This window comes from Oncorhynchus masou, chromosome 17 (assembly GCF_036934945.1).
Source record: "Oncorhynchus masou masou isolate Uvic2021 chromosome 17, UVic_Omas_1.1, whole genome shotgun sequence".
NCBI lineage: Eukaryota > Metazoa > Chordata > Actinopteri > Salmoniformes > Salmonidae > Oncorhynchus > Oncorhynchus masou.
In genome coordinates, this window is record NC_088228.1 from 21,850,338 (window position 1) to 21,867,217 (window position 16,880).

The 16,880-nt window shown below is 47.7% G+C and overlaps 1 protein-coding gene across 1 annotated transcript in view; it reads left to right on the top strand.

Moving 5' to 3' along the window:
• Positions 1 to 16,131, top strand: part of LOC135558697 (protein patched homolog 1) — a 36,792-nt gene extending 20,661 nt beyond the window's left edge. Inside the window, exons 8-20 of the mRNA XM_064992739.1 lie at positions 1,349 to 1,496; positions 2,348 to 2,479; positions 2,615 to 2,863; positions 3,103 to 3,228; positions 4,480 to 5,371; positions 6,300 to 6,442; positions 6,614 to 6,794; positions 6,977 to 7,257; positions 8,466 to 8,603; positions 8,774 to 8,916; positions 12,574 to 12,952; positions 13,091 to 13,616; positions 13,818 to 16,131. Coding sequence (XP_064848811.1) covers positions 1,349 to 1,496; positions 2,348 to 2,479; positions 2,615 to 2,863; positions 3,103 to 3,228; positions 4,480 to 5,371; positions 6,300 to 6,442; positions 6,614 to 6,794; positions 6,977 to 7,257; positions 8,466 to 8,603; positions 8,774 to 8,916; positions 12,574 to 12,952; positions 13,091 to 13,616; positions 13,818 to 13,852 — 3,373 coding nt within the window. The 3' untranslated portion in view covers positions 13,853 to 16,131. The remainder of the gene's footprint in view (positions 1 to 1,348; positions 1,497 to 2,347; positions 2,480 to 2,614; positions 2,864 to 3,102; positions 3,229 to 4,479; positions 5,372 to 6,299; positions 6,443 to 6,613; positions 6,795 to 6,976; positions 7,258 to 8,465; positions 8,604 to 8,773; positions 8,917 to 12,573; positions 12,953 to 13,090; positions 13,617 to 13,817) is intronic.
• The last annotated feature ends 749 nt before the right edge of the window (positions 16,132 to 16,880 follow it).

The window sequence follows — 16,880 nt, forward strand, 5'->3', positions numbered from 1 at the left end:
CTCTGACTCCTAAGAACCTCACACAGCCGAGGAATGCCTCTGACTCCTAAGAACCTCCCACAGCCAAGGAATGCCTCTGACTCCTAAGAACCTCCCACAGCCGAGGAATGCCTCTGACTCCTAAGAACCTCACACAGCCGAGGAATGCCTCTGACTCCTAGGAACCTCCCACAGCCGAGGAATGCCTCTGACTCCTAAGAACCTCACACAGCCGAGGAATGCCTCTGACTCCTAAGAACCTCCCACAGCCGAGGAATGCCTCTGACTCCTAAGAACCTCCCACAGCCGAGGAATGCCTCTGACTCCTAAGAACCTCACACAGCCAAGGAATGCCTCTGACTCCTAAGAACCTCCCACAGCCGAGGAATGCCTCTGACTCCTAAGAACCTCCCAAAGCCGAGGAATGCCTCTGACTCCTAAGAACCTCCCACAGCCGAGGAATGCCTCTGACTCCTAAGAACCTCCCACAGCCGAGGAATGCCTCTGACTCCTAAGAACCTCACACAGCCGAGGAATGCCTCGCATGAAGCAGGATCAGTTTCCTCCTCTGGCCCCTGTGTGGGAAAGATCAATCAAACATGATGGACAGCCACATAAACTAAAGACAGATTTGTTGTGGAGAGGAGTGGGGGAAAAAGGCAGCCTCTCCTTTAAGTCAGAGAATGAAAAAGGGGACGCCAAAGATAATTCCATATACAAGGGTGTACTACCACACATTTCTAATGCTAAGGATATGTAAAACATGTTATGTATGTAAGACACATTTCCTGGCCTCTGTTATGTATTATGAATGATTTCTTTTATTTCAATTGAATTTAAAACCACAGCACAAATGTGAATGGATTGACAGTGTTGGGCCTCTGCCCAGATCACGACCCTGGCAAATATAGAGGGAGGGATACAGTCATTTAAAGCCACAGAGGTTTTTCCATGATATGATTTACGATAATCTCATTCACATTTTTAACACCACAACTCTCACATCGGTGCCAAGTTGCCTTCAGGTCCATCTGTGCTCGCTGTGGAAAAAGGCATCAAGACACCTGCTTTCACCCGATCAGGCAATAGAGCCTGTATCTGCATTCAGAAACACTAGCCAACAGCTGAATTCTCCACCCGTTTCTCCACGCACACTGTATAGAACCACCGTTTGGTTGATATGCCACTAATCAGAGTATGTAATATCTATGACAGCCGAGACAGGAGTCCCCTAACAAGAGGACTCATAACGTTTTTCTGTACTATTTGGGGGTTTTGAATGTGGAGAACATGACTCCTCTGTGTGGCCTGAGCTCACTTGGCTGCAGGCGTCTGACGGTGTCTCTCTCTCTCTCTCTGCCTCCTGCAGTGCGGAGGCCCTCCAGACCATGTTTCTCCTGATGAGCCCCAAGCAGCTCTACGAGCACTTTAAGGACGACTATGAGATCCATGACATCAACTGGAACGAGGACAAGGCCACCGCCATCCTGGAGTCCTGGCAAAGGAAGTTCGTAGAGGTATGTTTGGGTCAAACGTGGCACACTCATTAGTGCACTACACCTGGTCAAAAGTATCAAACTATATAGGGAATAGGATGCCATTTGGTATGAAGCCTATGTTTCTGGACCCAAGCGCCCCGCCTCTGCCACCTGCACCTTTCAACAACCTGTCTTGACCCGTTTGAGTAATATGCCGGCAAATAAGAAGTCAGAGAACAAATCATAGAGCGTTCTTTGGGTTGGCCTCAGGTCGGCTTGTTTTTCCCTGCTCCTTTAAATTTGAGTCATGCTGTTTACCCACCACATGCATAGAGGACTGGCTTTGGCCCAGGGACTGCAACCTCTGCCTGAATTCCATCAATCCTCAACTGCCTAGTAAACAGAGTCCTCCAAGGAGGCCACTGACAGACTACCAGTTATAGGAACAAGCTGTTTTTGTGATAGCTGACACCCAGCATGCTGACTGGAGTGGGAGGGTCATGCCTCCACCAATGCCCGCTCGCAAGAGAGGAGAAGAGGGAGAGAGTGAACGGGAGATGAGGAGAGGGTCACTGTAAAAACAAAGTGCAGGGTGTTGGGTGCCCCTAAGGTTGTCGGCCATTCATGGTGCTGATGGAGTAGCTTGAGAGACCACGTGATCTCATTTGATCCCCTTGACCCTTGCTCTCTGGTATCTGTAGTCCTTATTTGTCAAGCTTCATAGGGGCTCACCTATATCTTGTTTGTGTGTTGTTGGCCCAAAATAGTAAGTTATGGGCATGCCCTGATCAAACTAGATCACTACTACTGGCTTATAATATAAATAAATGACTTCTATTATTGACCCTCACCTCATTTAAAATAAAGTTATTTGATCCCCCCCCCCCCAGGTGGCTCATGGCAGTATCCCCCAGAACTCCACTTCAGAGATCCACGCTTTCTCCACCACCACCCTCAACGACATCATGAAGTCCTTCTCTGATGTCAGTGTCATCCGGGTGGCTGGAGGCTACCTGCTCATGGTAAGAAGTAGTAACCGACTCTCTCTACTGTAGGTTCATCATTGATATCAGTGGTTCAGTACGGATGCATATTTGCCTGTGCTGAGTTCAAAGTTCAAATCCTCACCCTCTCTCTTCTCTCCCGTCCTATTCCAGCTGGCCTACGCCTGTGTGACCATGCTCCGTTGGGACTGTGCCAAGTCCCAGGGGGCCGTGGGGCTGGCTGGTGTGCTCCTGGTGGCTCTGTCTGTGGCAGCTGGCCTGGGGCTGTGCTCTCTGCTGGGCCTGTCCTTTAACGCTGCCACCACACAGGTTCTCCCCTTCCTGGCTCTGGGGATCGGTGTGGATGACATGTTCCTTCTGGCCCACTCCTTCACTGAGACTGGCATCAACATCCCCTTTAAGGTAAGCTAGCTACCTCCACTCCCCAAGCCCCCTAGTTCAATCACCTGTAGATCCACTGTAACCTCATACTTAGTCTCTGTCCCAAAATCCTGGCTCTGGTCAACATTAGTGCAGTATATAGGGAATAGGGTGCCATTTGTGACGCATACTTAGTTATATTAGTTTGAATGACAACAGTTACTTATATTCATGGCTGGCCTGGCACTAACCGTTGGCTGTGTTTTGGTTTACCCCTGCAGGAGCGGACGGGGGACTGCCTGAGGAGGACTGGCACCAGTGTGGCGCTCACCTCCATCAACAACATGATCGCCTTCTTCATGGCAGCCCTGGTCCCCATCCCAGCACTGCGTGCCTTCTCTCTGCAGGTACTAGACTGTGCTATATGCCCCACTGTTTACACTGCCTAGCTCTGCCATGGAACCAGGAGTGCCAGGCATCCGCGCTGAAGGAGACACATACAATTGGGCCACATGCTTTTTTAGAAGTGACATTCATTAAGGGGGGGTGTCTTTGTTCTTTTCTCTTCCTCCTTTTATTGCTCACTGCACCCTTTATCTCACTCTCCCACTTTATCTCACTCTCTCACTCTTTATATCTCACTCTCTCCCGCTCTCTCTCTTTCTCCCTCCCCCTTTCTTTCTCTCTCTCTCTCTCTCTCTCTCTCTCTCTCTCTCTCTCTCGCTCTTTCTCCCCTCTCTCCCTTCCTCCCTCTCTCTCTTTCTCCTGTTCTCTCGCTCTCGCTCTCTCTCTCTCGCTCTCTCTCTCTCTCCCCTCTCCCCCTTCCTCCCTCACTCTCTTTCTCCTGTTCTCTCGCTCTCTCTCTCGCTCTCTCTCTCTCTCTCTCTCTCTCTCTCTCTCTCTCTCTCTCTCTCTTTCTCCCATTCTCTCTCTCTCTCTCTCTCTTTCTCCCATTCTCTCTATCTCTCACTCTCTCTCAGGTGGGAAGGGTGGAAATAATCAGAGGAGGGAGTGGATCAGTATATCACTGGGCCGTCAGCCTCTAGCTCTGTGATCTACCCACCTCCCCCTGGGTGGTCTGTGGTGCAGTGAAACCATACCAACTATAATGTCAGCCCCAGGGTGATAGAGTAGAGAGGTAGGAGGGGTTCTGCACAGACACGCAGAGAGGGAAAGGGGGATACCTAATCAGTTGCACAACTGAATGCATTCAACCAAAACGTGTCTTCCCGCATTTAACCCAACCCTTCTGAATCAGAGAGGTGTGGGGGGCTGTCTTAATCGATGTCCAACTGCCTTGCTCAAGGGCAGAATGGCACTATTTTCCAACTTGCAGGCTCTGAGATTCGATTCAGCAACCTTTCGGTTTTGTAGCCCAGCACTCTTTAAAGCAGCAGCAGCCTCAGTTCCCTGGCTTGTTGACTATTTTCGCTGGTGATTTAGGGAGCGTTTTTTTACTTTGTTTGTTTTCTTTTACTTTCTGGGACTGAATCCGAGGCACTAAAACAGCAAGAGAGCTTGAATGTAGAGCCCTTTTTTGTGTAGCTCAAGAAGGCAGCTGTGGAGTTGGGTGGCAGCATTGGAGCGAAGTCATGAACAGGGTTGGCCCCTCTCCTAAACAGTATCCCCCCCCCCCCCCTCTCTCTCTCTTTCCCTAGGCGGCCATTATTGTGGTGTTCAACTTTGCCATGGTGCTCCTCATCTTCCCGGCCATTCTGAGTTTGGACCTGCACCGTCGGGAGGACAAGCGTCTGGACATCCTGTGTTGTTTCTACAGCCCCTGCTCCTCCCGGGTCATCCAGATCCAACCCCAGGAGTTCTCCGATGCCAACGACAACACCACCACCACCACCCACAGCCACGTGCCTGGCGCCCAGACTACAACGACCTACACAGGCTCCACCATCATTACTAGCACCCAGATCACCACCACCGTCCAGGCCTTCACCCAGTGTGACGCGGCAGGCCAGCACATAGTCACCATCCTGCCCCCCACCTCCCAGATCTCCACCAGCCCTCCCTCTGTGTTGGTGGCCTCCTCCCCCGCTCCCCCTTCCCCCACCGACCCATACGGCTCCCAGCTCTTCACACCCTCCAGCTCCACCCGGGACCTCCTGGCCCAGATGGACGAGTCCAAGGAGGACAGGAAGTGTGTTCCTCTCCCCTTCTTTCGCTGGAACCTGTCAAGCTTCGCCCGGGACAAGTACGCTCCTCTCCTCCTAAAGCCAGAGAGCAAGGTGGTGGTCGTGGTCCTCTTTGTGGCTCTGCTGGGGCTCAGCCTGTACGGAACAACCATGGTCCATGACGGACTCTACCTGACCGACATTGTGCCCCGCGACACCAAGGAGTACGACTTCATCAACGCCCAGTTCAAGTACTTCTCTTTCTACAACATGTACCTGGTGACCATGGACGGCTTTGACTACGCCCGCTCCCAGCGTCTCCTCATCCAGCTGCACAACTCCTTCACCTCGGTCAAGTACGTGGTGAAGGACAGCGACCAGCAGCTACCCCGGATGTGGCTGCACTATTTCCAAGACTGGCTCAGAGGTAAATACAGTTGAATTAAAGGAGACCTTGTTTTTGTTTCATTCCAGAAGCCCCATAGTGATTCTAATGTTAGCCAGTGTGTGTCTGAAATGGAACTCCGTCTGCGGTGGGTTCTTGCCCTTGAGGTAGAGAGTTTGGTGATGTCAGGGCCTTTGGAGTGACAGGCTGGGGTTTGATGTTTATCTTTAGTCTGACAAAGGTGGAGGATGGGAGGTGGATGGGAGGTGAGTTAAAGCCTGTGGTGGTGAAAGTTCACCACCATCCAGCAGGGCTGGAGGGCAGATGATATCGTAGGAAGGCCAAAGGTGACCTTTTTGGCCTCTTCCCTCCGGCTTAACGTTGTTGGAGGTCCTAGACTAGTCATGAGGAAGTATTACGGTACAGGATATTAAGCTATCGAGGGTCGGCCGTGGGTAACCAGATTTGCCGTTCCAAAACATGAGGAACTGAACTCTTCAATCGATGGAGAACTGGGGAGGCATAAAAGACTATGCTATTTCCTTTCTAGTCAGAATCTCCCTGTAATTAGAGAAAGGTTGTGTGGAACTGGTTTTTAGCTGCAGCGCCAGACTTTGTCATTTCGAAAACACGAAAGGCTTTGCTGGTTAGTTTATTCAGCCCATACACATGCGGAACAGAGCTGCTGTTTTTGGATGTGTGTGTGTGATTGTAGGAGGTTGATATTCAGAACACTCTGTAAAATGTCTTGTTTTAATTTGATGACTCATTCTAAACGTGCCAGTCTACCATCATGTTTTCACTACTCTAAAATATAACTCCCAGCGTAGTACTCAAAACATATCGGCGTATGTTGTGGCCCCGTCAATAGTTATATGATATAATAACCATGAGAATGTAGTGGTAAAAGTAGATCCGACAGAGATGGCTAACCCTGTGCTGTCCTGTGTTCTTCTTCTCTCTCCTTTAGGACTGCAGGCTGCCTTTGATACAGACTGGGAGGCAGGCAGAATCACCTGGGATAACTACCATAACGGCACCGAGGATGGTGTTCTGGCCTACAAGCTGCTCATCCAGACCGGCTCCAAGAAGGACCCCTTCAACTACAACCAGGTGTGTACCGTTACAGTGCCATGCCCCTACTGAGTTGAATAGAACTCCGTTTCCCAGCTTTGACCTCAATGGGACTTCCTGGTTAGGTTGAATCACCCCTCAATATGTTAGAAGGTATAGTCCTGCTACCGCGAATGCTAAACCCAGTCTCTCTCTGTCTGTCTATTCCAGCTGACTTCTCGTCGTCTGATGAATGACGAGGGTCTGATTCACCCAGAGGTCTTCTATATCTACCTGACTGTGTGGGTGAGCAATGACCCTCTGGGCTATGCTGCCTCTCAGGGTAACTTCTACCCTCAGCCTCGCGAGTGGATCCACGACAAGTATGACACCACCGGAGAGAATCTGCGCAGTAAGTAGGCGTCTCTTTAAATTCATATGAATCATTTTTAATCAAGTTGCTACCACGATCCAAGTTCATAATGGCATAGGACATGTGTATTCTTCCTTCAATATAAAGGTATTGTTGATACTAACAACAGATTGTAAATCTGTGAGAACCTGAGTGTCTAACCTCTCCTCCATTTGTCACAGTCCCTGCCGCGGAGCCCCTGGAGTTTGCTCAGTTCCCTTTCTATCTGAACGGCCTGAGGCAGGCGTCCGACTTCATCGAGAGCATCGAGAGCGTGCGCGCCATCTGCGAGGAGTTCACCCGTAAAGGTGTTCTCAACTACCCCAATGGTTACCCATTCCTGTTCTGGGAGCAGTACATCGGCTTGCGACACTGGTTCCTCCTGGCTGTCAGCGTGGTGCTAGCCTGCACCTTCCTGGTCTGTGCCATCCTCCTGCTCAACCCCTGGACCGCTGGCATCATTGTAGGTCCCCTCAGCTCAGCATCCCTCCTCCTCTTTCTCCTCCTCTTCTTTCTCCTCCTCCTCCTCCTCCTTCCAGGCCTCCCTCCCTCAGCACAGCTCAATAACCCTGCTACAGAGAGGGTGGAGGCCCCATCTCTGGGGAGGGCCCATGGCGGGTTGGCCTGGGGGGTGCTACTCACACCCCCCAGGCCTTTGTCATTCTAATCTGGCCCGGCCGGTCTTAGAAAAGGAAATGCAAAGCCTCTGCTGAAGACTTTACCTCCAGCTCTCTTTGTCAAAAATTGGGGACAGGACGGATCTGCCCAGTCGCGACCTTGGCCTGCTAAACCCATCCATCAGGCCTGGGGGGAGATGGCCTGTCAGCTCAGCGGCTGGGAAACATTTCACACAGACTGGTCGTGAGGGGAGGGTCCCTGGGCCGCCCGCCCGGTCCGACCGCACTCAAGGGTGACTCTCGTGACCGACCGTTGGGGCTGTAGTGGCGCGGTTCAGTCAGTGTGGCACAAGTTTCAGTTGGAATTGAAATGTATTTCATTTCACTATTGAAGTAGTCAGTCCTACTGAAAGACAGACGGCACAATCTTCCAAACACGGAGGGGCGTCCATTCAGACCTACATGTGCACAGTCACATTGTCCCTCTTTAAGCTGGAGCTTCTATAGTTTCACTGCCTATATGTGGCCGCGCAATAAAACAGGGTTTTATCATTTCCAATTTAACCGTGACCAAATTGGGACCCCTGCAAACATCAGAGGTTCACAAGGCTAAGGATTTTCAAAGTCCTCTCTCTCTCTCTCTATCTTATAAAAAATTATGTTTTTCTAAAGAAGTACATTAGTGGTGAAATTGTGTCAGGAGGAATGACAAGCAGTAGAAGGGGAACGGTGAGAGTCTGACATTGTCACTCATCTCAGCAACCTGGAAAGAGGGATCAGCCAGGGAGGGAGAGTGAGACTAGGGCCTAAGTGTAATTCAATGCCGTGCAGATGACAGGGAAAACCTTCCGAATGTAGGGTCAAAAATGATGTGGGGTGAAGACCTAACTCTTACCTAATTGTGTTATGGAAATAGGCACTGAGAGTTGTGGGTGCAAGACATAACTTTCTCTCTCTTCATCTCTAACACGTTTAACTACACTTCAATGGTTGTGTTTCATTGTGACTCCAGAGTTTAAGGCAGTGTCTAACCAACCCACGTTCCTCTCCTCAGGTCTTCATCCTGGCCATGATGACGGTGGAGCTGTTTGGTATCATGGGCCTGATCGGCATCAAGCTCAGTGCCATCCCAGTGGTCATCCTCATCGCCTCTGTGGGCATCGGCGTCGAGTTCACTGTCCATATCGCACTGGTAAAAAACCTTCCTGACTCTCTTGGGCAGGGTACAAAACAAAGTCAATGAAGATAAGAAGTGTTGTCAGGGATGGAATGATGATGTAGCCACTAATTACTACTTTTTTCCCATGAGTCTGTTCTACTGGACAGCCTGACCCTAAACCTCTGTCTCTGTCTTCTCCCCAGGCCTTTCTGACAGCCATAGGCAATAGGAACAGGCGTTCTGCGCTGGCCCTGGAGCACATGTTTGCCCCTGTGATTGACGGGGCCATCTCTACTCTGTTAGGGGTCCTCATGCTGGCTGGCTCCGAGTTTGACTTCATTCTGAGGTGAGTGTGAGAGACTTCACTTCTGCCAGGGCAGATTCTCCCTTTCCCCCCCAGTCCATATGTTGCCTTACAGAGGAAGTGGTGGTGTTGTGTTTATGTTGCTGAGGGGTAGGCCGAGGGGGCTGATGCATGGAGACAATTGTCTGTTTCCCCCTGGGTGAGGGAGCCAGTGTGGGTGGGGGGTCAGGGGTGCATGCAGGTGGGAATGTGGACCCCCACCTGGCCCTGTCTGTCAGGCCTTTGTGCTGCTGTCTGCCTGCCTCCCCCAGCGTCCTAATGGCCCCACCCTAATAGCACAACAAATGGAGAAAACATCAAGGGTGTGGAACAGCTGCTTGTAAACATGTAAATGTTTAACTACCCACTGGGTGGTGGTGACTCGCACACATGCATACACCACACATACGAGCACACACACATGCATACACCACACATACGAGCACACACACATGCATACACCACACATACGAGCACACACACACACGCATACACCACACATACGAGCACACACACACGCATACACCACACATACGAGCACACACACACGCATACACCACACATACGAGCACACACACACGCATACACCACACATACGAGCACACACACATGCATACACCACACATACGAGCACACACACACGCATACACCACACATACGAGCACACACACACGCATACACCACACATACGAGCACACACACATGCATACACCACACATACGAGCACACACCACACATACGAGCACACACCCACGCATACACCACACATACGAGCACACACACACGCATACACCACACATACGAGCACACACACATGCATACACCACACATATAAGCACACGCATGTAAACACACGTACTATTTTCATACGGAATCTGTGAACATGCCAATCATCCGGTTGAAAGCTTTTGTGCCCAAATAGGGCACCACAATAAAAAAAAGGGTTTGAACTGGTCAGTTGTACCCCTACCAGAAGTCACCACCACAACCCTCACTTCCAACCAAGACCTCTGGCTTCTGTTGGATGGTCATTTTTTTCTCTCCCAAAATGCATCAGTGGAAAAAAGCAAATAGCAATGTTTTCAGCTGAATCTGGCCTCAGCTGAAACTAAACCACAACCTTGAGAACAGCCTCAAACAGGCCCATGACATAAAAAAATCACTAACTGAGAAAGCAGGGCAGCATATTGAAAATATGAATACGCTCAGGGTGGCTTTTTGGCAGAAACGCTCCAAGCTTTCTCTAAGTGTTTGAGTCAAGCAACATGGTGGTACTGGGAAGGTTTCTTTCCCCACCAAAAATGGAGAGAAGGAAAAAGAGATGAGAGAAGGACAAGAACAACAGGGTGGGGAAGAAAGGGGAATGAGGAATAGAGAGTTGTGAGGAGGAGGGTGGCTGGTTCTAGGATAGTGGTGGAGCTTGGATGCTTGGTTGGAGAACTAAGTGTTGTGGTGGTGGTGGGCGAGCAGGCAGCACGAGGAGGGCATTCACACTAGGAGGTCCTGTTTAGATGTAGCAGAGGAGAGCAGAGCCGTCCCTCAAGCTGGGGAGTAGCATAAATACATTGCTGTAAACATCTCCTGGTGGTGGTACCGTGGATAAACACCCCAGCGAGCTCAGCAGCCCTTCTCCAAAGGAGCCACCCTTTCCAACCCCTGACTCCGAATGGAAAAGATTACAGTTTATATAAACAACAGAATTCCTAGCACGAGGTCTTCTCTGGAGGTCTAGCCCAACCAGGCCCGTGGATAGTTCAGGTACTCTCTTTTTTTTTTTCTTTTTTTTTTTACCCCTTAAATAAATCAAGCTCCACTTTCGGAATGTTGACTTAGTAAAATAAACAAGTCACTTTTTTTCTTGCCTTTTCCCAGATGCAGGATAGTTATTATAGTGAGTGGTTGTGTCTAACGAGTATCTAACGAGTTGAGTTGGACGGTAACGAGAGGTGAACCGAGATGGTGGTTTCTGTTTCATCTGGTTTTCTACTCTTCCTGAGGGTATGTGTGTTTTCATTTGATGCTACTTTCAGGGGCGTAAGAAGTGACCAGTCACATGTGTGTCTTTTTGAAGTCGGTCATGGTTGAGAAGACTGAACTGAAATGTTTGGTGAAGTATTTGGTCATAACAAGTTAAGTTGAGGGATAGATTCTCAGAGTAAAACAGAGAGGCCTCCATTTGCCTTGTTAAAGAGATAGACGTAGAGATAGTAGAACAGTAAATGGGAGGCTGCACAAGGTGAAATAAAGGCAAGTGCTATACCAAACTTAAAGAATAACCCTCCCTTCTGAGGTGTGACACGAACGAAGCCGGTGTGGTAGAGGCGGGGCGGAGATGAACGAAAGTTCCAGAATGCTATTATCCTTGTCCTTGTTTTTCATAATCCACTCTCTTTTTCTTACCTCTAAGTCTGGGCCGCAGTTAAAAGAGCTGAGCTCTCTGTTTTCTGTTAGTGTTTAAGTGGAGTGCTCTCTAATTTTCTCATGCGCTCTTTCTTGTGGCAACCTCAGCCCTCCCTCAGAGCACAGAGAGGCTCACAGAAACCCAGGCAACCTCACAGCTCTGTGGCCCATTATAGAGTACCATTCACCACGCAACCATTTAGGGCAGAGCTAGGAACCACAACAGCTCCATACAATTCCAAGAGAGACAAAGACGAGGCTCTCAACAGCATTGGGAGCATCAAAGGCTGTTTTAGTTGGAGCATGTTGAGAATCTGATTTACCCCCTGCCCTTAACACACAAACACCATTTTTTTTCCAGAGCAGCTTCCCATCCACTCTGGTTCTCTTCAGATACCAGACTGAGTATATGGTTTCCTCTCTGTTCTCATTACAAAGAGACACGGACTCTATGTACACTACCTGCATCTCTACTATCATGTGTGGCCCACTCCACACACTAATCAGCAGTGACGTTGAATACAAAACAGGATAGGAGGAATAGCAGCTCTGGGACACATCCAAACAGCAGACCTTGTCTATCTCTCTCATGTAGTGTCTATGAGGTGTAATGTGATTTGGCTGACGTAGGCAGGCGGCTCGGCAGGCAGGAAGAGCAGGCAGGCTCCACTGGCCAGCCCAGTATAAACATAGAGGTGCCTTGCCCTCGCCACACTGAAATTGGAGCTCAATGACTTTGGATATTAAGTTGTTAAAGGGAAAATGACATTAGCAGCAGCGGCAGCAGCAGCTCGGAGGCCAGGAGGGGCACGTTTCTTCTCCCCAGCCTGCAGTCAGACAGGGGAGGGGAGGGAGGGGAGGGAGGGCCCTGGCATTTCTGACGTGTAGGATCTGCTGGCTAATGTAAACACATATTTTCAGGAAGTGGCAGTGCTGTAGATAGATGAGGGCTCCCAGAGGGAGAAGATGGAGCCCAGGAATTTTCTTCCAACTTGTCAAGTTGCCAGTAGTAAAGAGGGACGGACAGAAGGAGAGAGGAAATCGAGGGGAAGGGGGGGAAAGGGAATGAAAATAATGAGGAAAGTAGAGGCAAACATAGGGCTTGAGGGAGGTGGTCTGATTCTATCTACCCCCAGCTCTGCAATGTCCTCCCTTCCAGTGTGTCCTCATGTCACCTGTTTACTAATGTGCCTGAGTGCTGGTGGCGCTGAGAATGAGCCTCGGTGACTGAATGTTCTTTCTGTGTTGGTTGTGTTCCAGGTACTTCTTTGCGGTGCTGGCTATTCTGACCGTGCTGGGGATCCTGAATGGATTGGTGCTGCTGCCCGTGCTGCTCTCCCTCATGGGCCCACCCCCGGAGGTCACTCCGGCCGACAACGGCAGCCGCCTGCCGACCCCATCGCCGGAGCCCCTCCCCCCTCCCATGACCCACCACGGCTACTACGGAGGACACGATCCACAGGGCCCACGACAACAGGCCTTCTCAGAGTCGTCGGACTCTGAGTACTACTCGGAAACGACTACCACATCAGGAATTGGGGAGGAGTATAAGTACTGTGACCGCAGTCCTTACATCACCTCTCCTACCTCTCATATACTACTGGAGGACAGCAAGAACCCCAGCTTCCCCAAACTCACGGTACGATAGTGCCACTGTATAGTTGCTACTTCATACATGATACTGCCCAAAAACAGTATGATATGTGAATTGCATTGTTATTAACAATGAAAATCGTGATTGTAACCTATCATGCATATTATTGTTCTGCTCTTCCAGGTGGTGAAACCGTTCAAAGAGGGCCCGACCGTAACCGCTCAGAAAGATCTCTTAAATGAGTCTTCTCTGAATGCGGTGACCTCGGTCAGCTCTCAACTCACGCAGTGGGATAACAAACATGATTACAAATTTGACCAGGGACCCAGGAGGCAACATTTACCCAGTGACAGGACCCAGGGTCCTGAGAGGACTAATCACTGTGGTCCCAGGTCTCAGACCAACAGAGGGCCTCATCAGAACAGGACTAAGATGCCGGCCTATAATGGCGGTACCATGCCCAGTAGTGCTGTTACTACTATGGTTACGGCCACAGCCTCTGTGACTGTGGCTGTGCACCCCAGCTTGCCGGGGGCCTACCATGGGTACATGCACGAGGGCTACGTGGACAGTGAATCAGACTGTTTTGAGGACACTAAGAGGACTTCACAATCTTGTGGGAAAGCTACCCAATCTTCCAAGCGTGAATCCTTGGAGGTTGAAGACCTGGAATCTGTGCAGAACCAGCATCAGGTGAACCAGGCACAAGGTGAGTCTCACGCTGAAGCTAAAACACCATTTTACATACTTGGACTATTCATTTTATGGTAGATCAACATTAGGCTATATGAGCACATTTTTACATTAACATTCTGTTCATAAGCTGTCTGTGTATGTCTCTGTGTGTGCAGTTATGACTGATGTTCAACAATGGTTCTCACTGTCCTCTTTCTTCCTTCTTGTGTTCCAGTTGGCCCACGGATCCAGGCAGCCAAAGATTACTAGACACCCTGCTACCCCACCCTGCCCCCTATGTCTGGAATCCATCTCTGGCTGGCTGCCTCTCACTTGGGAGCTCCCGATACCCAGCCCTTTCACTTTCAACTGTACATAGACCTCACACAGACGAGGATTTATTTTTAAAGATATTAAAAAAGGTCGTTTTAAGAATATATAAATTTATGAATATATATTTTAATACTAAATAGAGGGAAACAACTATTTAAAAGAGTACTGTATAACTTGGATATTCTCTTGTGTAAAACTCGGATGTATAACATGATTTGGGGGGGTTTTCCTCCCTTTGTATAGATAAAGAAGATGTGCTATATGTAAAAAAAAAAAAGTTCAGAAGAGTGAGACGTTAAAGATATTAGGTTATTGTGTTTTTTTGTGTTTTTTTTTGCTGCTACACTTCAAAAAATTGAAATTATTTGCAGTACCCCCCTCCCCCGATCTAAGTTGAGAAATAATTTATAGATGTTCTTACGCTGAGGGTGGAGGGCGTCTTATTGATTAAGCTCTGCAACACATGATGATCTATTCTGATTCTCCATCGTTGGTTATGATTGCACTGTACAAATACAAACAAGCTCAGTAAATCTTTTTTTCCTTCTAACAATAACCATTGTGCCTTCACAACACCTTCCCTCTTCAAATGCAGAAACGCAGTATATATATTCAAAGTGAGACATAAATATGATATATGTGGTGTTTGTTTGGAGAGCATCATTTCACCGTTTTTATTTTGCGTTTAGAATCCCCAGATATGGACTTCATTTACTAATGTGACATGATGTACAGACTTAGCAAAACAAGAGAATCTCCCACTTTGGCTTCTACCATAATGCATGGGCTGTTCATCCAGAATAATGCCTGTGTTCAGACAGCACATTAATATATTACCATGTATTTGTCCATTTCAATTAACCTGTAGCTCTGTAAGTCTGTGTGCAGTCAGCAACTTGACTTGCGTCACTTTGGGTCGACGTTTCTTGAGCGTCATTCATTGTGTCCCAGCTCACTGGCATGTTGCATTATGTTCATTGTCAAGTTGATATTTTGCAGTCGACATGTTTTATTACTTGAAGGAGCTGTTAAGGGTTTTATTTCTTTCCTGAGTTTATCTAAGCTGTACATTGGGTAAGGTCAACTTTGTCACCCCCCTTGTCCTCCAACTTAACTGGGGTCTAGGGGGTAATGTTTGACAAATGCTGGTTGTTTCCCCAATCTTATTCTGAAAGGGAATTTAAATCAAATGCAAAGGGAAAAAATATATATTTGACATTTTTTGGGCTGCTTTAGGGTTGTGGTAGACATTATTTCAACCTTGTGCAATTGTTGACTAGGTAGTGCATTTTGAACAGGACAAGTACTCCAAGACCCACTTCCTGTGTCATGGAGGAAGTCTGTGCAGTCACATGCTCTTCCCCTGTCTCTCTCACTCTCTGTTTGTGTAGGCCTCATGCAAGCCAGCATTTCAGTGATTTTGTTGTTATTTCATTTTTACCTTTGTATTATGATCAAAGTTGGTCGTTCATTTGGTCACATCACTGCCAATTTAAATGCAGGGAAATGTAATAGATTTAAGTGTCAGCTTGGGTTTCTTTTGTACATAGAGTTATGAAAGAAAAATCAAGTAGCTACTGTGCATTCTGGAAGTAAACAAAAACAATTATATGTTTCAAGTACAACCGACATTCATTCACTTCTTCAATACAGATATGCACGAGGGTGTAAGTTGTAGGAGTGCTAGGGTAGGGGTTGGGGGTTCTGCATAGAGTTGTAGTTTTATTTCAAATGTATGACATGCCATATAAATTATTTATATACAAATTTTATTTTTGTAGTTTGTACAGATGTTAGTCACTAGACTGAAGTTCTATTTTTAAAGAGTAAATATATATTATATATAATTATATCTATTGTTGCAGAGTTGTTTTTGTTTGTTTGCTTTTATTTTTGGGAGGGGGGGGTTGTCCACAATGAGTAGAGGGGGTTTCAGACAGACCCTATGTTTTGTTTTTGTTTTTTGGAGAGAAGGGTTCACTTGAAAATGAAGGAGAGGTGTGGCAGACACTGTCCACCATATTTAGATCCTCGCCTTTCCTTCAATTCATGAATTGAAGTGTTATTACTCTTTTTGCCAATGTCTAAAACACTGTGACTTTCCGAAAACTATGCTCAAGAAAACCCTTGTGTGACCATTATTTTCCCTCACCTTCTATAGGAATTGAACTAACAAAATAAATTCAAATGAAAAAAATAAAATAATCCTATCTGTTTCCAGGAGTCTTTTCTAAATGAACTCGTTTTTTTCTTCTTTTATCATCTATTAACACATTCAACAGCTTTATCACCTCCCTATGTCATCTTACAACTTGTTGGTGACAGATCTGTCTGCTGGGTAAATACACAGTCCCGTTAGATAGCCCTGCTGACCTCCACAAGTTCTCCAGGGCACATTGTTGAGAAGCTCATCAAATAACAAAGATTTAAGATTGTGTCTTCAAAAGTCATTCCATCAACCTTATTGTGACACAAGTAGTGGACACAATCCTGACCTGCTGTCTTATCTTTAGTCAATCGTTTTCTTTCTGGCACTTCAGTCTCCTTTTCACCTTTTCATTCGCGATGACATCATAAATTCCCATAGCACCAACTCCTTCAATGCCCTACTCCTTGAAGTTTGCGGTTCTCAAAAAAAAAACATTATTTCCCTCAAAATAGATTTTCTTTACCCTTTAGTGTGTACTTTACTGTATTTATACTTGGGATATCATTTTTTAAGAGGAAATGTTCAAAAATCACTGGAGGACGTTTTTAACCTCAAGCCAAGTTATTTTACATACAAATGATGATTTGGTCATGGAGGAAGGGCTCTGTTAAATCTGGATCGCTGAAGCATTTAATTGCGTGATAGAAATGTAAATGTAAATTCCAATTGAGCCTATACAGCGTTCCAATTGAGCCCATGCAGCATTCCAATTGAGCCTATGCAGCGTTACAGTTGAGCCTATGCAGCGTTTCAATT